The sequence below is a fragment of the Leuciscus leuciscus genome (assembly GCF_965113295.1).
Source record: "Leuciscus leuciscus genome assembly, chromosome: 9".
Taxonomy (NCBI): Eukaryota; Metazoa; Chordata; class Actinopteri; order Cypriniformes; family Leuciscidae; genus Leuciscus; species Leuciscus leuciscus.
The window spans coordinates 17,178,971-17,202,177 of record NC_138733.1 but is presented as its reverse complement, the minus strand read 5'-3'; the positions used below and the strand labels follow the sequence as shown (position 1 = coordinate 17,202,177).

Genomic DNA, 23,207 nt, shown 5'->3' with positions numbered 1-23,207 from the left:
AAGAAAGCCAGGATATAATGGTCACGTCACAATCAAGCAGGTCCTCCTCTCTGCCCGCGCACCAGTTTGCGAATACCTTCCACAGTCCATTTAAAAGTGTAAAGGCATCTTTTTGATGGGGCTCTCGTTGCCTCTCTCCTTCCTGATTTTCTTTAACACTAGCGGGATTATTTTGACTGGGGGAACTTTTTTTTTGCTTCTTGGGTCAGTGGCTCGACAGCACATCCCCCAAAAGAAGAGCACTCGTCCGACAGAAAAATAGCAGGCAGTGCGCATTTTTCTCCGAGGCGAAGAGGTCGACCTCCGTTTTTCTGAAGAAGCTCCATCAGTTTCAAGGTCTGAGGGTGTAGTTGTTCGCGGCCTCTTTGCCCGTGGCTCAATGGCGGCTGGAGGGGGAAGCGCAGAAGCCAGTGGGCCCTAGCACTGCTTCGGCGTGTGTTTGGCCCAAGCACAACACATATTCGTTGTGTGGTTCTGGAACCTGAAGTGACATTCACGTACGTCGATTTGTCAAATTTGTTCGTCGAACCGTTTTATAGCTATGAGATCCATCAGGTAAAGCCACTCACTTCATTACGCTGCGTGTTCATACAAGATTTTTGTGTGCAGAAGCCCTTCGCCGGAGATGAGGTAAATAGTATTGCAGAAAACACTAGTGAATCCATGAATTATTAGGCTATCTATTTCATTTTTATCGAGCTATATCACATTTATTTTTCCTATGGTCACAAAGAAACTAACTAAGAAATAACTTGTATCCATTGGTCTAAATTGATCAGGTCTGTTTCTGGGCCGTGTTTTTCTTTAACATTTTTTTATTTATGCACGTCAGGTTGGGCACAGATTTTAGGACCCGAGAAGACCTCTACATAGCCTCATGGAACACGCTGATGACGTGTGATGTCTGTGCGAAAATGGTGCACGGAGGTATGGAAATATATACATTGACAGGCTGGACACTCTGTCTAGACAAACATTTTTTGGTCCTGATATTTCCACAGATAATAAATGTTTTAATATTTAGACCACTTCTATCATTGATGTGAAGAATTTCAACCAATATAACAAAAAGTGTTTATGAAAAACACTGCCGACCCTACCTTTCTAAAGGCCTAATAAAAAGCACCCACACACATTATGATATTCTTTGATTAAATCTGTTGTAACATGCATCCCAGATGATGAAATAAGCACTGCGTTATAGAAACATCTGCACTGATGACATATGAGTGTCATGAGTGCTGGACCATGTAAACAAAACAAGGTCCAGCCCATCTACAGCTCTATAAAAACAGCACAAAGAAAGGAGAGATCGGAGGTTATGCGCAACTTCCTTCTGACTTTTCATGGCTTATTTTTGCCATCAGTATGAACTTAACAGGAAACAACTTAAGCAGTACGTACAGTTTGACAGCAATAAATGAGAAGCCTTTGATTGTGCACGTAGTGGTGGGGATTCTTCTCTATGTGAACGGACTGATGATTTTCACCTTTCTGAAGAAGGAGACCTTCAGAGACACGCGCTACATTCTGTTTGCTCAGACTCTTTTTGCTGACACTGCTTTTATGCTGTTGACTGATTTAACCATTATTGGGGCGTTTTACCAGTACCCTGTGCACATAATTCCTTGCTGTATGACCTGTGCAATTTTGTCTTTTCTCACTGTTTGTACACCCTTGACTCTTGTAGCCATGTGTTTGGAGCGCTATGTGGCGATATGTTTGCCTTTAAGACATGCCAGCATCTCCACCCCCAAAAACACATTCATTGGGCTTCTCATCACATGGGGTGTCAGTCTTCTTCTCCCACTGTTTATTCTCATTGTCTCTTTTGCTTATCTTTCACCTGGTGCCAGGTTCTCATATGTTGTGTGTACTGTGGAGATCATGTTACAGGTAAAATGGCTGGCGGACATGAGGGCAGCGACGCTACAGCTCTTATTCATCATAATGTTGTGTATTACTATCTCCACCTACATCAAGATTATGATCGTGGCCAGGTCTGCCTCCTCTGAGAACAAGAAGTCAACAAATAAGGGTCTAAAAACGGTTCTTCTCCATGGCATTCAGCTTCTTCTGTGTATGGCGCAGCTTATAACCCCTTATATAGAAATGCCTTTATGGAAAGTAGATGTCATGATATTTAAGAATGTAAGGTACTCAAATTTCATTTTATTTGTTATCTTGCCTCGGGGTATGAGTCCCTTCATTTATGGATTACGAGACAAAAAGTTTTATAATGCTCTTAGATATTATGCCTTTTGTGGCATTTGTTTGGTTAATCAGAGCAAAATAAGAGATGGTAAAACGGTTAGAGGTGTCCTAAGCGTTTCTATACACAATTAAACCTCACACAATATAGTGGATTGTTTCATTAAAATAAACTGCACCAATGTTTAGCATTCACAATCATATAAAATAACTTATTCATAAATATATTTTGGCTGGCAGTGGGTATGCTATTTATGTCAAAATATATTTGATGTTTATTAAACATACTATATTTATATCTAATGTATAAATATAATTATATCATTTAATGTTTAAATGTTTAACGTTGTAATAATTAATAATCTAACTTTAAATAAACCTGTCAAATGTAATTGACAAATACAAAATTGATGTCCAGCCTAGGAAAAATTACATTTTCACCCTTTATTCAAACTTTATTATTAAAAATGTGTCAATTTTGTAAGCATATTGCATAGTTGTGCTTGGAATCAATAGTTTTTTTGTTGTTGTTATAACTCATTTATTAACTTTGTATCTGTTCAGAATGAACCTGCTATTATAATGAAAAAGATATACAATATAAGACAAATTGTATATAAATATTTTATCTTGTTTGACCACAAGGCTTTAAAATAATAAAATACTCAGGTAACTTTTATATATATATAGGTAACTTTTAAACTGCCTTTCCGAATTCCTGTTCCTATTGAATATGATCTTAGATATGCACATTTAATGCGTGCATTAAGGAAATAATTTATCTAAATGAGGAAAATAAAGGAAACTATAATGGCTCTCAAGTAACCCCATAGTTAGATGGGGAACCAGTGACCAAGTAGTAGATTACAACACGGTCACCACCAGCATGTCATATCTGCTCCTGCAGTATCTCTTACTCACCACAAGATGTCACTGTTCACCGTCTAAATAACTATAAACGGTTCAGATCTCTTCTACTCCAGTGGTTCTCAGCTTCAAACCTCCAACAAATCATATTTTTCCATCTCAGGAATTAAGACCTTTTATTATTTTTTTATTTTTTTTAGATGTAAAGCCATTATTGATCAGAATTATTGGCACCCTGGATAATATGATCAAAGAGGGCTGTAAAAATAAATCTGCAATGTTAATCATTTCGATCTTTTATTCCATAAATTCGCAAAAACCGAACCTTTCATTGATGTAAAAGAATTGAAAGTGGGGGGAAATCAAAAAAATAAACTAAAAAAATGGCCACAATTGGCACCCCTTACTCCTACAGTCATACAGCGTGAACATAAGATCCTTTAGGGTCACTGGGCAGAAAGGCATCTGGATTCTCACAGTAGCTGTGTCCCAATGCGAAGGCTGCATCCTTCGAAGGACGCATACTTCGAAGGATGCAGAATTGAATTGGGACAGCCTTCATCGCGCCGCGGTGATGCAATCGGCCTTCAAATACGGCCTTCGGAGGATGCAGCCTTCACATTGGGACAGCTAATATGGCTCATAAACAAAACACTTACCCAGAATTTTGACTGTTTTTGCTCTATTCTGCCCATGTGAATAGTTCCAAACAAAGCAGAATAGTTGCATCTTTCAAAAAAGTGTTTTGTTCTTGAGTGTTTTTGAATGACTTGGGTGAGTCCATGATTCAATGACCCATTCATAAAGACTGAGGAAATTTTTTCATTCATAGATGATCAACAGGTTTAAACAAATCTGTTAAATTAATGATTTAATCTGTAAAATAAAAGACTAAAGGTTTTAGTATAATTTAATGAATTTTTTTTAAGTGTAATTAATTAAAATATGTTCTACACTATGTAACTTTTTTTTCACTTCAAATTTTGTAACATCAAATGAGATGGGTGGCCTGCTTAAGCCCCTGCCCCCAACAATATCTGTACACACCCCTGAAACACTTTAAAAGTTAAAAACAAGTTAAACACGTATTCAGTTCATACTTATTCAGTATGTGATATAGTCACCTTTTAATATGTTGTAGAATTAACTTTCATTACTATTCTGTTACGCAAGTTTAATGTCAACACATGTTCTGTCAGTTTCCTTCACAACAGAATGTATAGGAATTCTGTTGCATTCCAATTTGGGAGGAGCTTTGACATCACTGCAGGTGAGTGAGTCCTTGCAGTGAAAGAGAAACAAAACAGTCTGAAAACTGCAGAATTTTCTTGTTAAGCCACAGAAGCTATTAGGTGATAATCTTCAGGTGATCTAAAGCCACAGCTGATATTCACTCACAGGTAAGTGATGTACTGTAAGAGATTTTACTAAACAGGTTTTAAATGTTAGTGGTCTGTGTAAGTAACTGGAATAAGTTCGGCAAAACCAGGTTTTTTGCAAAAGCCAAATACACAACTTGCTTGGTAGACTGGCTTCCTGGTCTAGCTGGTCTACCACCCTGGCTGGAAGAATTGTGCTCAGGCCCCTAGCTCCAAAACCAGAAACAGACCAACCTTGCCAGGCTGAGAGACCAGTTTAGACCAGTAAACCAACTTAGACTGGTTTAAGATGTGTGTTTTTTTTAGTTGTTTTTTTTAATAGGGGACATATATTATTTAGTCTTTTCTTGTTTGATCTGTAAATAAATACTTAAAATATTTGATGACAATAAATGGTTAAACAAATCCAGGTTTGTGATTCTGATCTGAGTATTTGAGTATTTATTATTCTGATCTGATCTTAGTGTTGACTAAGTGTTTTCAGACTAAGACTTTTGTGATTCAATTTTATTTAGGTGATTCAATTTTTATATTAAAAGGTGACTATACTAAGACTTTTGTGATTCAATTTTATTTAGACTTTAAAGGTGAAGCTTGTAATTTCTTTGCCTCTAGTGGCAACAAATATAATTGCACAAATTATGTTTTCAGACCGGTTTCTTTAACTTTTTCTCAATTGGCCCAGATCGTCACACCCCAAAACTGCAGAACTGGTTGTGTCAGAGTTCTGTCAGGCTGGTAGACTCCATCTTCATACATTATTAGATATGTAAAAGTATTTTAACATGGCCAGTATTACATAATTCACCTTTAAACTCAGAATTTTTTTAATTAAATTGTTAGACACCGGTCTTATTTCATGCAACTAATGAGGAATGTGTTGTGGTGAATTTCTCCTGAATAGGTTTAAAGAGGGGACAAGCAATGGCTTCATCAACATCACGAAAACAAAGTGAGGATAGGAGAAAAAGTATGGAAGAACCTCCAGTAATTCAGTAATTGAAACAAAGAACAAAAGCAAAGTGATACTGACATAGGTTTCATTCTTTCTAACATGTAACACTATAGCTGATTGCTTATGAGAGAGTTTTTTCTTGAATTAGTAATATTCCAGTTTATGCATACATAATTTTAAAATGTAGGCGATAAATGGTGTTCCCTATCAGTCAGTCACGTTGAACATGGCTGTCGAATTGGGATCTCGCCTGAGAGCCCAATCACCTTCAACTGGTAAGAGCAAGCCAATGCACATTGGCGAGTGAGATTTGCATTGCAAGCCGCTCCCCCGCTTCCGGGTATATAAGGCAACGTGCAAATACTCACAATAAGCTTTCGCTTCGGAGCCGAGCAGACCTGGTTTTCACTCTGCTCTTCAATCATCGCTCGAGAGAGAGTGTCAGAACGAGAGACTGTTCCTATTCCGGTGTTGGTGTTTCGGCACGTTCCAGTGGAGGTCGCGGTTGCTGAGAGTGCACAGTCTGGAGCAGTGGCTGTTCCTCTTGGCGCTTCAAAATCTAAAGAGCAGTTTCCCTAAAAGAGTAAACACCGTGTGTGACGTTGCATCTTTTAAAGATGCAATTCCACCTGTATGTTTCTGGATTCGGTCGTTTCCCCGTCTGACAGCCACGATGTCACAGGGTGATCTGAGGATGACAGTGGGGGTTTGCTCGCTGGATGAGTCCCTGCTGAGATCTTCCATATGTTGCACTGCCCTGACTGTCAGTCCATATGTGTAACTCCACATGTTACCTCCCTACGAGCAGGATGTGGTCTCCGTAGTGTTCCTTTCCAGTTGGAAAAGCCATGCTTTTCCAGTGTTATCCTAGTCTCACTGTTCAGGGTGAATGGAACATAAGTGATTGACATTCTCTGTGCACTGCCCTGTCCTACTTCCTTCCCTAGTTGCAGGGCGACCTGATGGCTTGCTCAGGGTGCTGGAAGGGGCAGCAGTTGTGGCGTCTTTCTATAGGGATCCCAATTCGTAAGTCACTGACGTTAACGCTGAATGTGACCGACTGATAAGAACTCACATCTAATGGACCAGGCTTTATTCTTTCTTTCGTGAAATACTAATTGCTTATTGTTGTTGTTTTTTTGGAAATCATTTTCATGTACAAATCAGATCTAAATGTTGGTGTTTAATGGTGTTTTTCATCTTCGTCTCCAGCTCTGTCATCCTCCAGTGGTCCTCTAGCCGAGGAGCTTCAGTGCTCGATCTGTCTGGATCCATTCACTGATCCAGTCAGCACTCCATGTGGACACAACTTCTGTAAGAGCTGCCTGAACCAGTGCTGGGACAAAAGTCAGACCTACAACTGTCCACTATGTAAAGAACCTTTCAGAAGAAGACCCGACCTTAAGATCAACACGGCACTCAGAGAGTTTGTGCTGCTCATTAAGGAAAAGCCTGGCCAGAGTAAATCTGATGTTCTCTGTGACATCTGTGATGATGATATAAAGATGAAAGCTCTGAAGATGTGCCTGGTGTGTCAGAGCTCTTACTGTCAAACTCACCTGGAGCCTCATCAGAGAGTCCCAAAGCTGAAGAAACACAAACTGATCGATCCTGTGGAGAATCTTGTGGACCATATCTGTCAGAAACATGAGAAACCTCTGGAGCTGTTCTGTAGAGATGATCAGACATGTGTGTGTTTCCTCTGTGCTGTGACAGACCACAGGAATCACAACACTGTTTCTATAGAGGAGGAGAGTAGAGAGAGAAGGGTAGGGCACATGCTTTAACTTTATTCAAACAATAAACAAATAAATATCTGTCAGGTCTGATATATAAATTCAATGTTCAATGATAAAATTGATTTGAATCTGTAGCCTCAGCTGATGAAGATACAATCAGATGTGCAGCAGATGATCCAGGACAGAATGAAGAGGATTCAAGACCTCAAACGCTCAGCAAAACTAAAAAAAGTGAGTTCAGGAAAATATTACTGCTCAGGTGATGCCCTTTCATAGTCAACAATGCAGACTTATTATGACATATGTAGATGCACATGGCTACTAAATGCCTGTTTCATACATCACATAAACCAAGACCAACTAACGTGAGTTAGTTGTGCCCAGAGTTTGGGATTTCATTGTTTCAAATATAGGGATTCCTGTGGGCCACTAGAGGCTCGGCTCACTGAGAAGATCCATTACTTTCCTCATTGCAGGAGGCTTTATGCAGTTGTGTTTCATGGCAGTATTCACTAACTTTTTAGGGCAAGAGTAAAAACACATTAAAAATAAAAACTGAAAGTTTGTTCATTGATGTATCAGGAAACATCAGAGAAAGAGAAAGCAGAGAATATTGAGCTCTTCACCGATCTGATCCGCTCCATTGAGAGATGTCAGTCTGAGCTGCTGGAGATGATGGAGCAGAAGCAGAGAGCAGCAGAGAAGCAGACTGAAGAGTTTATTAAAGAGCTGGAGCAGGAGATCACTGAGCTAAAGAGGAGAGACACTGAGCTGGAGCATCTCTCACACACTGAGGATCACCTGCACCTCCTACAGGTCAGTGTAGATCCTTCTCTCTGCTCACGTCACAGCACAACACTCCCCATGCTGAGAGATTTCTGCTCTCTCCTGCTGTAGATTTACCCGTCGATGAGCAGACCTGCACACACCAGCAGCTGGACTGAGATCAGTATCAGTGACACTCATGAGAGTGTGGGGAATCTGAGGAAAGCTTTGACTCAGCTGCAGGAGAATCTAGAAGAGAAACTCAGCAAAACTGGTAACAAAATGTCAGACCTTATTGTGACGTAGCTTAATTCTGACCAATACGACTTTGACTTTCCTACAGACTTTTCTTATTCTTAATTATTTTACATATGTAAACTTATAATAATATTTGTATTATATAGTATTTTTTATACATTTATGGTCTTTTGTCTCCACAGTGCTGAAGAGGATGCAGCAACATGCAGGTAAAATTTGTGATGTCTATGTTCAAATTGTCATAAAATAAGAGTTTAAATGTATATACCAAAGTCTAAACAATACTTTTTTCAAGATATTAAAGACATGAAAACTGTTTTCTTGAGAAGTTGTGATTTATATGATCTCTTTCAGTGGATGTGACTCTAGATCCTGACACATCTCATCCAAAACTCGACCTGTCTGATGATGGAAAACAAGTGAAATATAGAGACATTGAGCTTGAACTCCCACACAACCCAAAGAGGTTTGATTATTGTTGCTGTGTTTTGGCAAAAGAGGGGTTCAGCTCAGGGAGATTTTATTTTGAGGTGCAGGTAAAGGGAAAGACGGATTGGGATTTAGGAGTGGTCAGAGAATCCATTAACAGGAAGGGAATGATCACAGCAGCTCCTGAGAATGGATACTGGATTGTATTTCTGAGGGATGGGAATCACTATCAGGCTTATGAATCTCCTCCTGTCTCTCTGTCTCTGAGAGTGAAGCCTCAGGTAGTGGGTGTGTTTGTGGATTATGAGGAGGGTCTGGTTTCCTTTTATGACGTGGAGTCCAGATCTCATATTTATTCTTTCACTGGTCAGTCTTTCACTGAGAAACTCTTCCCATACTTTTGCCCTTGCAATAACGAAGAAGGTAAAAATACAGCACCACTGATCATCTCACATGTCAGATACAATGAATAAATTGACACCAATAACATACAAAATAATATATTTTTAGTTATATGAATACCTGCTGTTATTAAATGATGAGACATTTTTATGATTCATTACTTTTTTTAATTGTTTTTCTGAATGTTAAAACATTCGTCAAACCATTTTCTTTCTCCTGTTGCTGTGAAATTTAAATGACATGTTAAGCCTGAATAAAGTCCTGTGCTTATTTCTATAACTGATGAAGGAACCATCACACAGGAAGGACATTTTATAAACAATAAATAGTACATATGAAAACAAGACTATGATATCGATTCACAGTCTGTTCAAAGGGTTTTACTGTCTTTCCGTAATATTCTTTTCGTAATATTTTTCAATGATCTGATATTCACCCCCCCCCCCCCCCATCCCCCATCCCCCATCCCCCAATTTGCAACAATCTGTAAACTTTTGTATGACCAGTTCATCAGTAAAATGATTCCAGGTTTGAGATCAATTTCAGTCGACACTCTGAAAACTAGTCCTTTATGTGGTAACATAAATATGTGTACTTTGTACTCGTGTGTACTTTGTACCTGAAGATGTTTAATGGCTAACAGATGAATCAAACCAGTTTTACATAAAATCATCATTTCATGCTGTGAAATGAGATGTGTTTTGTGTTTGCAGTGTATAGACTTAAAGAAGGAAAAAGTGATGGCAGAATCGTTATCATCATCACCACCAAAACCAACTCAGACCAGGAGAAGGAGTCTGGATGAACCTCCATTATGTCAGTAAACCAAGGAAAGAATGAAAGAAAGAACAATAACAATGTGAAAAGTGTTATAAAAGCACATCAGATGACATTGATCTATAGGCTTTATTCTTCTTATATAATATACTAATTGCTGATTTGTTGATTTACTTTGAAATGTATAAATCAGTTCTATATGATAAATGGTGTTTTCCCATCTTCAGCTCTGTCATCCGAGCTCAAGTGCTCGATCTGTCTGGATCCATTCACTGACCCGGTCAGCACTCCATGTGGACACAACTTCTGTAAGAGCTGCCTGAACCAGTGCTGGGACATCAGTCAGACATACAACTGTCCACTATGTAAAGAACCTTTCAGAAGAAGACCCGACCTTAAGATCAACACAGCATTCAGAGAGTTTGTGCTGCTCTTTAAAGGAAAGTCTGGCCAGAGTAAATCTGATGTTCTCTGTGACATCTGTGAGGATGATATAAAGATGAAAGCTCTGAAGATGTGCCTGGTGTGTCAGAGCTCTTACTGTCAAACTCACCTGGAGCCTCATCAGAGAGTCCCAAAGCTAAAGAAACACAAACTGATCGATCCTGTGGAGAATCTTGAGGTCTATATCTGTCAGAAACATGATAAACCTCTGGAGCTGTTCTGTAGAGATGATCAGACATGTGTGTGTTTCCAATGCGCTATGGCAGACCACAAGACTCACAACACTGTTTCTATAGAGGAGGAGAGTAGAGAGAGGAAGGTAACAACAAGGTTACCATATGATTTCGGGAAATAAAATCACGTCTTTGCATCTTGCAGGTGACGTGTCAGTTTTGCAGTGCAACGTCCAATGGGTGGCGCCGTGGCGCTAAAAGCAAGTTAAATTTTCTCCTAAACAGAACGTGATTTTGGCGTTCCCTTCGAACGGTCACTTACATCTGCTAGACGCGATGGGGGAAAACTCCCTTTTCTCCGATTACTGAAGCCTCTGCACAACCATAACAGTGCAGATACACGCACGCTTGTTGGCTGGTCAGAGGGACCTGCGCGAGCCAAATCGGTGCACAGCCCGCCGATCCGAGCGCAGAGCCCGCCAAAAGGGGCGGGGCATCTGCCTATAAAAGCAGCTCATTTCGCCATATGATTAGGATTTAATCTCCTTCAGAAACGGTCTTCGGACTTCGCAGACAACTCCTGAAATCTTTCCTCGGTCCAGTGGGGTGTCTATTGGCGATATATGTGCGGCAGCCGGCTCACAGTGTCCACCTTCGCCAGATTTTATATTCTGGAAGTCCCTGCGCTACAGGCACATATCCTCTCTGTATAGTTGGAGCTGGCCTCTGAACTAGCCCGGCCCACTATTGCTCTTGGATGTTCCGACCAATCTCTTAACCCTCTTCAAGGCACGATTGCCCCATTAGCCCTACTGCCCTCGAGGCCCTTGTCCAAGTGTCCCAGGCTGGGGCCATATGTCGTTCTGCTTGAACACCCCATCACGTCTAGCAGATGCAATACGAAGTGACCGCTTGAAAGGGAACGACTCGGTTTCTAACGTAACCTCGGTTCCCTGAGATAAGGGACGTGTATTGCATAGATAGACCGTCAGTTGAATGTCGATAAACAATAGGCTACATTTTTAAAGTTAATGCTCTATAGAGCTAAAGCACATGTGAGATTGAATAAACAACAACAAAAGACTTACAGCTGCTTCTACCACACTTAGAGCTCATGCTGAGTAAACCGTTTTACAGGACTAAACTCAATTACTCAACATGACTAGAGTTGTATGTTATGTTTTGCAAATGTTAAGATGTGTTAGCTACAAATCATGCTCTATAGTAAAGGTCAAGGTAATTTGAGGTCATGATAGTATTGTTGTGTCTCAGCGTGTGTAGTAGCTATGGCTTTATTGCTTGTCTTTGTGTAATCATTAAAGGAAAGGAATGAAGTTTGCACAATAGCGTTTATTTCTGCTGTAAACTGCAGTGAATTTTATGCACGTATATTTTATACATGACCAGGTTGTAAGTCTAGTATTTAACAATACATTTGAGTTAGATGGTGTTTATTGTCTGTTTGTTATTTTCTGTCTGTAGCCTCAGCTGATGAAGATACAGGCAGGCGTGAAGCAGATGATCCAGGACAGAACGAAGAGGTTTCAAGACCTCAAACACTTAGAAGAACTCAGAAAAGTGAGTCTAGATTGTTTAATGATTCACCTTTGGTAAAGGTGCTAAATTTTGTCATTTTATTTTTTCATCATCTGCTCTTTTCCAAACAACAAAAATATCTGAAAATGAGGCTATAAACCTCCAAAAGTATGCTACTAATTTGTCTTTTTTTATAAAAGTGATCCATATGCACTTTTTTCAAGTCTTAAGTCATACGATAGCTTTTTGTGAGGAACAGAATGAAATCAAGTTAAATTTTTCAAATCCCATTAAAAGTTTTGGTATGTTTCTTCTCACTCATGCATGTCCTTGGAAAACTTGAAATAATTCCCCAATCATCTGACTACTTACAGTACATGATGACTTCATTGCCAATTTTGGGTGAGCTATTTTTGAAAATATAGAATATAACAAATAGTGTTTGGTTATTGATTTATCAGGAGACGTCAGAGAAAGAGAAAGCAGAGAGTATTGAGCTCTTCACCGATCTGATCCGCTCCATTGAGAGATGTCAGTCTGAGCTGCTGGAGATGATGGAGCAGAAGCAGAGAGCAGCAGAGAAGCAGACTGAAGAGTTTATTAAAGAGCTGGAGCAGGAGATCACTGAGCTAAAGAGGAGAGACACTGAGCTGGAGCATCTCTCACACACTGAGGATCACCTGCACCTCCTACAGGTCAGTGTAGATCCTTCTGTCTGCTCACGTCACAGCACAACACTCCCCATGCTGAGAGATTTCTGCTCTCTCCTGCTGTAGATTTACCCGTCGATGAGCAGACCTGCACACACCAGCAGCTGGACTGAGATCAGTATCAGTGACACTCATGAGAGTGTGGAGAATCTGAGGAAAGCTTTGACTCAGCTGCAGGAGACTCTAGATGAGAAACTCAGCAAAACTGGTAACAAAATGTCAGACCTTATTGTGACGTAGCTTAATTCTGACCAATACGACTTTGACTTTCCTACAGACTTTTCTTATTCTTAATTATTTTACATATGTAAACTTATAATAATATTTGTATTATATAGTATTTTTTATACATTTATGGTCTTTTGTCTCCACAGTGCTGAAGAGGATGCAGCAACATGCAGGTAAAATTTGTGATGTCTATGTTCAAATTGTCATAAAATAAGAGTTTAAATTTATATACCAAAGTCTAAACAATACTTTTTTCAAGATATTAAAGACATGAAAACTGTTTTCTTGAGAAGTTGTGATTTATATGATCTCTTTCAGTGGATGTGACTCTAGATCCTGACACATCTCATCCAAAACTCGCCCTGTCTGATGATGGAAAACAAGTGAAATATAGAGACATTGAGCTTGAACTCCCACACAACCCAAAGAGGTTTGATTATTGTTGCTGTGTTTTGTCAAAAGAGGGGTTCAGCTCAGGGAGATTTTATTTTGAGGTGCAGGTAAAGGGAAAGACGGATTGGGATTTAGGAGTGGTCAGAGAATCCATTAACAGGAAGGGAATGATCACAGCAGCTCCTGAGGATGGATACTGGATTGTATTTCTGAGGGATGTGAATCACTATCAGGCTTATGAATCTCCTGCTGTCTCTCTGTCTCTGAGAGTGAAGCCTCAGGTAGTGGGTGTGTTTGTGGATTATGAGGAGGGTCTGGTTTCCTTTTATGATGTGGAGTCCAGATCTCATATTTATTCTTTCACTGGTCAGTCTTTCACTGAGAAACTCTTCCCATACTTTTGCCCTTGCAATAACGAAGAAGGTAAAAATACAGCACCACTGATCATCTCACATGTCAGATACAATGAATAAATTGACACCAATAACATACAAAATAATATATTTTTAGTTATATGAATACCTGCTGTTATTAAATGATGAGACATGTAAAGTCTTTTTTTTTTACTTTTTTTTTTTTACTTTTTTTAATTGTTTTTCTGAATGTTAATACATTCGTCAAACCATTTTCTTTCTCCTGTTGCTGTGAAATTTTAATTACATGTTAAGCCTGAATAAAGTCCTGTGCTTATTTCTATAACTGATGAAGGAACCATCACACAGGAAGGACATTTTATAAACAATAAATAGTACATATGAAAACAAGACTATGATATCGATTCACAGTCTGTTCAAAGGGTTTTACTGTCTTTCCTGTTCTTTTCACCAGGAACTGTTTTGGAAAGACATTTTCAATGTGAGTGACAGCAAAGTTAAATTATAACTCAAAAGATTGGATGTCTATTAAAAAAAGTTGTTGTGTACAGTGACTAAGTTCCAGGAGTTCAATGTAACAGGAAGGACATCAAATATATTATTTTACAGGTGTCAGACATAATACTATCAGTAATATTTAACTAAACGTGATTTTATTAAATTTTTTATTTTTGTATATTTTTTTTGCTGATGATTTGTATATTGCTTTAAGCATCTTTTAGAAAACTGTGGAAATTCAGAGTGAGACAGACTTCGAATTTGACTTCATTGCTGGAGAGCACTGAAACAGTGCAACATGTTTTGTTGGAGGAAATATAACTACAGTATGTGTAACATTTAGATTCAGGACATTCATGCATCACAATTTCTATAATATCTGTACCATACAATATACAAGATGAAGATTGTTGCATCCCAACTTGATGAAATAAGATTAAATTAGCCTGGATTGTATACTGTCTGTTTCCAGTGAATTTGATGATTATAGTTTTGAAGTATGCATACATTTATGATATTTACCACAAGCCTGAATAGGTGGAGTTTGTGATCCTTTTCTTTTTTTTCTTTCTTTAAAAAAAAAAAAAAAGTTCTGATAAATATAAAGCAGATTTTTGCCACAGTTTTTAAATAAATGATCCTATAAGTTAATTATATATACAACAATATATATGTTGATATCAAGAGTTACGTGGTTACTAGTAAAAAAGTCTATTCTAGATATCACCAATTAAATTGCTACTAGTAAAAATTTACATTTTTGATATCTGAAAATGTATTCCTGATATCAGTATAATTTCAGATATCTAAAATGGCTTTCTTACTAGTAACAATCACTTCATGATATCAGAAATTAACATTGTTACTAGTGAAAATTGAATTATTTATATCAAAAATGAACATAGTAAACATATTACTATAGTGGCAATTCAATTGTTGATATCAAGAACAGACATTTCAACTAGTGACAATTGAATTCTTGATATCAAAAATAAAGGTGTTTACCAATAAGAATTGTATTTTTGATATGTGAAATTGGAATTTCAACTATAAGAAATCAATTCTTGATATCAACAATTGATTTTGAATGGCAGCCTATGGTGACATTTCACTAGTGAAAATACAATTACAATTACAGATATCAAGAATTATAGTTTTTACTAGTTGAAATTCAATTGTTGATAACCAAGAATTATAATTTTAGCTAGTGAAAATTTAATTGTGGATATCAAGAATTAGCATTGTTACTAGTGGAAATGTAATTTCTGAAATAAAATATTGCCATTGTTACTAATCTAATTCCTGATATCAATAACTATCATTTTAACTTGTGAAAACTGAATTGTTGATATCAAGGATTCATATCCTGGAAATGAATAAAAGTTCAAATGGCTTGCCATATACTACGGGCAATGCGCAAATCGAGTTACGCCTCCCACTTCTGCTAGTTTTACTGAGATATCCTGTGTGAATTGGCCATTAATATTACAGACGTCCTGTGGTAAAATTACATTACTCCATCTACCATTGTACATTTGATCCCATCCGAATAGGGCATGTATGCACCGCAGAAAACTCATACACAGGTAAGTGATGGAAATATTAAAGATATTTTACTGAACAAGTTTCTCTCTATTTGACATATTTAACTGGAGTAAAGTTGGGTAAAAGCAGGTTTAAGTGTTAGTCAAATACTCAGTATTTTTGGGTTTGCTTCACTGAAATGATATAAACATTTTATTAAGAGAATGTCATTTGATGGATTGCGAATCAAAGTTTGATGTGAGCTTAAATTGAGTCACACGTCAGAAAAACTGAAAGCTGAAGGTAAAACTTTACTTTCCATGTGGTCTTAGTTACAACTGACTGTTTTGAGTGAAAAGATATTCTTTTCGTAATATTTTTCAATGATCTGATCCCCCCCCCCCCCCCCCCCCCATCCCCCAATTTGCAATAATCTGTAAACTTTAGTATGACCAGTTCATCAGTAAAATGATTCCAGGTTTGAGATCAATTTCAGTCAACACTCTGAAAACTAGTCCTTTATGTGGTAACATAAATATGTGTACTTTGTACTCGTGTGTACTTTGTACCTGAACATGTTTAATGGCTAACAGATGAATCAAACCAGTTTTACATAAAATCATCATTTCATGCTGTGAAATGAGATGTGTTTTGTGTTTGCAGTGTATAGACTTAAAGAAGGAAAAAGTGATGGCAGAATCTTTATCATCATCACCACCAAAACCAACTCAGACCAGGAGAAGGAGTCTGGATGAACCTCCATTATGTCAGTAAACCAAGGAAAGAATGAAAGAAAGAACAATAACAATGTGAAAAGTGTTATAAAAGCACATCAGATGACATTGATCTATAGGCTTTATTCTTCTTATATAATATACTAATTGCTGATTTGTTGATTTACTTTGAAATGCATAAATCAGTTCTATATGATAAATGGTGTTTTCCCATCTTCAGCTCTGTCATCCGAGCTCAAGTGCTCGATCTGTCTGGATGTGTTCACTGACCCGGTCAGCACTCCATGTGGACACAACTTCTGTAAGAGCTGCCTGAACCAGTGCTGGGACATCAGTCAGACATACAACTGTCCACTATGTAAAGAACCTTTCAGAAGAAGACCCGACCTTAAGATCAACACAGCATTCAGAGAGTTTGTGCTGCTCTTTAAAGGAAAGTCTGGCCAGAGTAAATCTGATGTTCTCTGTGACATCTGTGAGGATGATATAAAGATGAAAGCTCTGAAAATGTGCCTGGTGTGTCAGAGCTCTTACTGTCAAACTCACCTGGAGCCTCATCAGAGAGTCCCAAAGCTAAAGCAACACAAACTGATCGATCCTGTGGAGAATCTTGAGGTCTATATCTGTCAGAAACATGATAAACCTCTGGAGCTGTTCTGTAGAGATGATCAGACATGTGTGTGTTTCCAATGCGCTATGGCAGACCACAAGACTCACAACACTGTTTCTATAGAGGAGGAGAGTAGAGAGAGGAAGGTAACAACAAAGTTACCATATGATTTCGGGAAATAAAATCACGTCTTTGCATCTTGCAGGTGACGTGTCAGTTTTGCAGTGCAACGTCCAATGGGTGGCGCTAAAAGCAAGTTAAATTTTCTCCTAAACAGAACGTGATTTTGGCGTTCCCTTTCGAACGGTCACTTACATCTGCTAGACGCGATGGGGGAAAACTCCCTTTTCTCCGATTACTGAAGCCTCTGCACAACCATAACAGTGCAGATACACGTCACGCACGCTTGTTGGCTGGTCAGAGGGACCTGCGCGAGCCAAATCGGTGCACAGCCCGCCGATCCGAGCGCAGAGCCCGCCAAAAGGGGCGGGGCATCTGCCTATAAAAGCAGCTCATTTCGCCATATGATTAGGATTTAATCTCCTTCAGAAACGGTCTTCGGACTTCGCAGACAACTCCTGAAATCTTTCCTCGGTCCAGTGGGGTGTCTATTGGCGATATATGTGCGGCAGCCGGCTCACAGTGTCCACCTTCGCCAGATTTTATATTCTGGAAGTGTCTGCGCTACAGGCACATATCCTCTCTGTATAGTTGGAGCTGGCCTCTGAACTAGCCCGGCCCACTATTGCTCTTGGATGTTCCGACCAATCTCTTAACCCTCTTCAAGGCACGATTGCCCCATTAGCCCTACTGCCCTCGAGGCCCTTGTCCAAGTGTCCCAGGCTGGGGCCATATGTCGTTCTGCTTGAACACCCCATCACGTCTAGCAGATGCAATACGAAGTGACCGCTTGAAAGGGAACGACTCGGTTTCTAACGTAACCTCGGTTCCCTGAGATAAGGGACGTGTATTGCATAGATAGACCGTCAGTTGAATGTCGATAAACAATAGGCTACATTTTTAAAGTTAATGCTCTATCGAGCTAAAGCACATGTGAGATTGAATAAACAACAACAAAAGACGTACAGCTGCTTCTACCACACTTAGAGCTCATGCTGAGTAAACCGTTTTACAGGACAAAACTCAATTACTCAACATGACTAGAGTTGTATGTTATGTTTTGCAAATGTTAAGATGTGTTAGCTACAAATCATGCACTATAGTAAAGGTCAAGGTAATTTGAGGTCATGATAGTATTGTTGTGTCTCAGCGTGTGTAGTAGTAGCTATGGCTTTATTGCTTGTCTTTGTGTAATCATTAAAGGAAAGGAATGAAGTTTGCACAATAGCGTTTATTTCTGCTGTAAACTGCAGTGAATTTTATGCACGTATATTTTATACATGACCAGGTTGTAAGTATAGTATTTAACAATACATTTGAGTTAGATGGTGTTTATTGTCTGTTTGTTATTTTCTGTCTGTAGCCTCAGCTGATGAAGATACAGGCAGGCGTGAAGCAGATGATCCAGGACAGAATGAAGAGGTTTCAAGACCTCAAACACTTAGAAGAACTCAGAAAAGTGAGTCTAGATTGTTTAATGATTCACCTTTGGTAAAGGTGCTAAATTTTGTCATTTTATTTTTTCATCATCTGCTCTTTTCCAAACAACAAAAATATCTGAAAATGAGGCTATAAACCTCCAAAAGTATGCTACTAATTTGTCTTTTTTTATAAAAGTGATCCATATGCACTTTTTTCAAGTCTTAAGTCATACGATAGCTTTTTGTGAGGAACAGAATGAAATCAAGTTACATTTTTCAAATCCCATTAAAAGTTTTGGTATGTTTCTTCTCACTCATGCATGTCCTTGGAAAACTTGAAATAATTCCCCAATCATCTGACTACTTACAGTACATGATGACTTCATTGCCAATTTTGGGTGAGCTATTTTTGAAAATATAGAATATAACAAATAGTGTTTGGTTATTGATTTATCAGGAGACGTCAGAGAAAGAGAAAGCAGAGAGTATTGAGCTCTTCACCGATCTGATCCGCTCCATTGAGAGATGTCAGTCTGAGCTGCTGGAGATGATGGAGCAGAAGCAGAGAGCAGTAGAGAAGCAGACTGAAGAGTTTATTAAAGAGCTGGAGCAGGAGATCACTGAGCTAAAGAGGAGAGACACTGAGCTGGAGCATCTCTCACACACTGAGGATCACCTGCACCTCCTACAGGTCAGTGTAGATCCTTCTCTCTGCTCACGTCACAGCACAACACTCCTCATGCTGAGAGATTTCTGCTCTCTCCTGCTGTAGATTTACCCGTCGATGAGCAGACCTGCACACACCAGCAGCTGGACTGAGATCAGTATCAGTGACACTCATGAGAGTGGGACGGATCTGAGGAAAGCTTTGATTCAGCTGCAGGAGACTCTAGATGAGAAACTCAGCAAAACTTGTAGTGGAATAGATGAGAAACTCAGCAATAGTAGTGGAGTAGATGAGAAGCTCAGCAAAACTAGTAGTGGAATAGATGAGAAACTCAACAACACTGGTAGGGGGATATCATTACCTTTACATAATGCTATATTTTCTTTTTACAGAAATTATTTTAAATATGTCATGTAAATAATTAATTTATATGCAATTAAGGAGGTCAATCCTCAACATGCAAAGTACCCTAAAGTGGCCTAGTTTCAGAGAATCTATTAATAACATTCTACTTTATTATGTGACATAGTTTATCTTTGAGTTTTTCAGTTATTAGTAAGTTCATATTTATAGTGTTGTACACAACATTATTTTCATCTTAAACCTACAAGTCTACCATAATATGCCATAATGTAATATTTTACTGTTGTTTGTCTCCACAGTTCAGAAGACAAAGCAGCAATATGCAGGTACAAGGGTCAATGACAAATTATAGTGTTCAAAATAAAGAAAAGGAATCATTTTAAAGTTTAAAACACATGTGCTAAGTTCTATGTGCTGTTTGTATTTACTGTTTGTTGAAATTCATATGATAAAGTCTGTATAATATTTTTATATAAAACACACGAAAATGTTGTAAGTTGTGATACAAATCTGATCTCTCTTTCAGTGGATGTGACTCTGGATCCTGATACAGCTCATCCGCATCTCTTCCTGTCGGATGACAGAAAACAAGTTGAATATAGAGACATTATGCTTGAACTCCCAGACAATCCAAAGAGGTTTGATTATTGTCCCTGTGTCCTGGCAAAAGAAGGATTCGGCTCAGGGAGATTTTATTTTGAGGTGCAGGTAAAGGGAAAGACGGATTGGGATTTAGGAGTGGCCAGAGAATCCATTAACAGGAAGGGAATGATCACAGCAGCTCCTGAGAATGGATACTGGATTATAGTCCTAAGTAATGAGAATCAGTATCTTGCATTAGAGTCTACTCCTGTCTCTCTGTCTCTGAGAGTGAAGCCTCAGGTAGTGGGTGTGTTTGTGGATTATGAGGAGGGTCTGGTTTCCTTTTATGACGTGGAGTCCAGATCTCAAATTTATTCTTTCACTGGTCAGTCTTTCTCTGAGAAACTTTTTCCATACTTTAGCCCTAATATTAAAAAAGAAGGTATAAATGTAGCACCGCTGATCATCAGATCAGTGAATGAATTTACATCCCAAATATAAAATAAGGCTATGTTCACACTGTCAGTACAAATCCGATTATTTGTGTATCCAATTGGAATCTGATCTAAAATTATTGTCTCCCATGCCGCTCATTTTCCATGATTTCTGAATTGGTTTCTATGACGTTGCGTTGGTAGGTGTAGCTATATACGCCAAAAAACAACAACCGCAGCATGGAGGGGTTTGCAATATAGATGTTGTCTTATTTACAACATAACAATGTGTTACAACATGACAATGCATCTACTGTGGCAGCGGCAGAAACGTAGGAGGCTGGTAGCCTATGCGTGGCTTTATTCCGTGCTATCGTCTCCGCTGTTTTCAAAACATGTCTGATGTCTCCTTTATATATTGTCATTTTCTGCTTGTCCAGCTCTTTGCAACGACACAACCTTGTTTCTGCAGCGACTTTCAGTATGTTTCCTATAACAACGTCTGATGTTTAGGCTACGTGGCGTGAGAAAGTAATTAACAGAAACCACGAAAAATCCGATCAGAGCGGTCAGACTGAAGTGGATTTTCATGCGATTCGAATAGGATTTCAAACCACATATAAATGTAGCTCAAAGGCACGGATTTGTAAAAATAGCATTTCATGTAAATTTTTTTTTTTTTTTTCATTCACACTTGCTAAATCTGATCGGATTTCATTCGGATAAGGACAAAAATCGGATTTGGACTGAAAGCCTCGTTCAGGCGTTTTTTGCCGATTTGGACTAACAGTCTGGATGGGGCTTAAAGGGATAGTTCAACCAAAAATAAAAGATTTACTCACGTTGAAGCCATCATAGGTGTTTTTGTCAACCTAAGTTGTAAATATGGATATTTTTCTTACACGAACAAATCGCTTCACTTCAGAAGGCCTTTATTAACCCCCTGGAGATGCGTTGAGCACTTTAATCATGAATAGATGCCCTTTGATGGACTTCCAAAGACAAACAGCTATTCACTGCCATAATAAAGCTTGGAAGAGCCAGGACATTTTTTTTATATAACTCTGATTGTGTTTGTTTGAAAGAAGACATGTCAAATGGCTTCAGGGTATAAATCATGGGCTAATTTTCATTTTTGGCTGAACTATCCCTTTAAGTTTTTGTGCTACAGTATGCATACTTGCTGTTTTTAAATGATCGGATATGTCATCATCATCATCATCATCATCACATTTTGTCCTTTAGTTGTTTTTGAGTATTAAAGGAACACACCGACTTTTTGGGACTTTAGCTTATTCACCGTATCCCCCAGAGTTAGATAAGTCCATACATATCTAACTCTGGGGGATACGGTGAATAAGCTAAAGTCCCAAAAAGTCTGCGTGTTCCTTTTAAAGGGGTGGTATAATGCCCTTTTCACAAGATGTAAAATAAGTTTTTGATGTCCCCAGAGTGTGTATGTGAAGTTTTAGCTCAAAATACCCTACAGATATTTTTATATAGCATGTTAAAATTGTCACTTTTTGAGAGTGAGCAATAACGCACCGTTTTGTGCCTGTTCCTTTAAATGCAAATGAGCTGCTGCTCCCAGCACAGGGGGCGGAGCTTAAACTCACACAGACATGCACTGAAAATTTCAAAAACTTTTAGCCTTTTATGTTCAAACCGGATTCAGACAAAGATGGAGAGACTCAAGAAGAAGTGAAGTGTAGAATGCAACAGGATGTTTTTGAATGGTTAGTTGATGAATTTACTTGTGTGTAGTAATCTTCTAGTCATTGATTAGCATATTCTGTCTTGATAATCTATAAATAGTGTTCCGGGGGCGGGGTTTATGTAAATTTTAGGGTTGGTGATGTCACTAACCCGGGAGGAATGCGGTGTAATCCCTACGAGCTGTTTGTTGTAGTCCTTAAAAAGCAATTTCTTTAAAGCAAATATCTCCCTTTGCTTTGAACTTTGAGCATTGTAACTTTGCAGATGTTTTTTATGCTCAAACAGCAACATTACACACTAACTAAAGTTAGAAAAGTGAAATCATAATCAACCACCCCTATAAAAACCTGCTTTTCAGTTTTTATATTTTTTAATAACAAAAAATCAGAGTGGTCAGAAATGTTTTGCTCAAGCCATCTGTTTCTATCTGATGCATCTGTATGCCTATGTAAATAGTTTTAGCACTTTGTATTTCTTTAATCAACAACATAATACAATTAATAAAGTATCATAAACGCTTGACCCAATTTATTAAGCTTAAGCATCTGTTAACTGTCACGCGTATGTTCTTTTCTTCCCATCCCTAGTTAGTTTCCTTGGTTACTGATTGTCATCTGGGTTATACATGGTTGTTTTATTAAGCTTTCTCCTGTGTGCTCTATTGTTGGATGTTTGAATAAACTGTTTTTGTTCAATTCTCCATTGTTGTGCGATCTCTGTACATGACATAAACAATACTGTAATTCAGAATTAAAACTAGTACGAGCAGGACAACAACAAGTGAACGTAATATACCATTGAAAGCCAAACTAACTAACATATCAACATATACAATAGTCAAAACTAAATATATACTAAAACTATACAATAACTATTTACTATACATGGGTGTAGTGCA

The 23,207-nt window shown here is 38.4% G+C and overlaps 3 protein-coding genes across 3 annotated transcripts; all 3 read left to right on the top strand.

The window, feature by feature from the left end:
• Positions 1–1,368: 1,368 nt before the first annotated feature.
• Positions 1,369–2,346, top strand: LOC309505889 (odorant receptor 131-2-like; the record flags this gene model as incomplete). The annotated part of the gene is made up of 1 exon (XM_082179348.1): positions 1,369–2,346. One exon carries the CDS (start codon positions 1,369–1,371, stop codon positions 2,344–2,346), a length of 978 nt encoding a protein of 325 aa, XP_082035474.1.
• Positions 2,347–4,496: 2,150 nt separating this feature from the next.
• On the top strand, positions 4,497–22,894 carry LOC309505888 (uncharacterized protein). The gene is made up of 14 exons (XM_082179347.1): positions 4,497–4,972; positions 5,036–5,427; positions 6,625–7,181; positions 7,287–7,382; positions 7,734–7,967; positions 8,049–8,190; positions 8,357–8,383; positions 8,529–9,070; positions 9,976–10,545; positions 11,882–11,977; positions 12,397–12,630; positions 12,712–12,853; positions 13,020–13,046; positions 20,104–22,894. Exons 2-14 carry the CDS (start codon positions 5,382–5,384, stop codon positions 20,658–20,660), a joined length of 3,270 nt encoding a protein of 1,089 aa, XP_082035473.1. The 5' UTR covers positions 4,497–4,972; positions 5,036–5,381; the 3' UTR covers positions 20,661–22,894.
• LOC309507002 (E3 ubiquitin/ISG15 ligase TRIM25-like) lies at positions 15,575–19,182 on the top strand. The gene is made up of 5 exons (XM_082181063.1): positions 15,575–15,724; positions 16,326–16,428; positions 16,617–17,152; positions 18,490–18,589; positions 19,008–19,182. The coding sequence occupies exons 1-5, from the start codon at positions 15,695–15,697 to the stop codon at positions 19,037–19,039; spliced, it is 801 nt and encodes a 266-aa protein (XP_082037189.1). The 5' UTR covers positions 15,575–15,694; the 3' UTR covers positions 19,040–19,182.
• Positions 22,895–23,207: the final 313 nt, after the last annotated feature.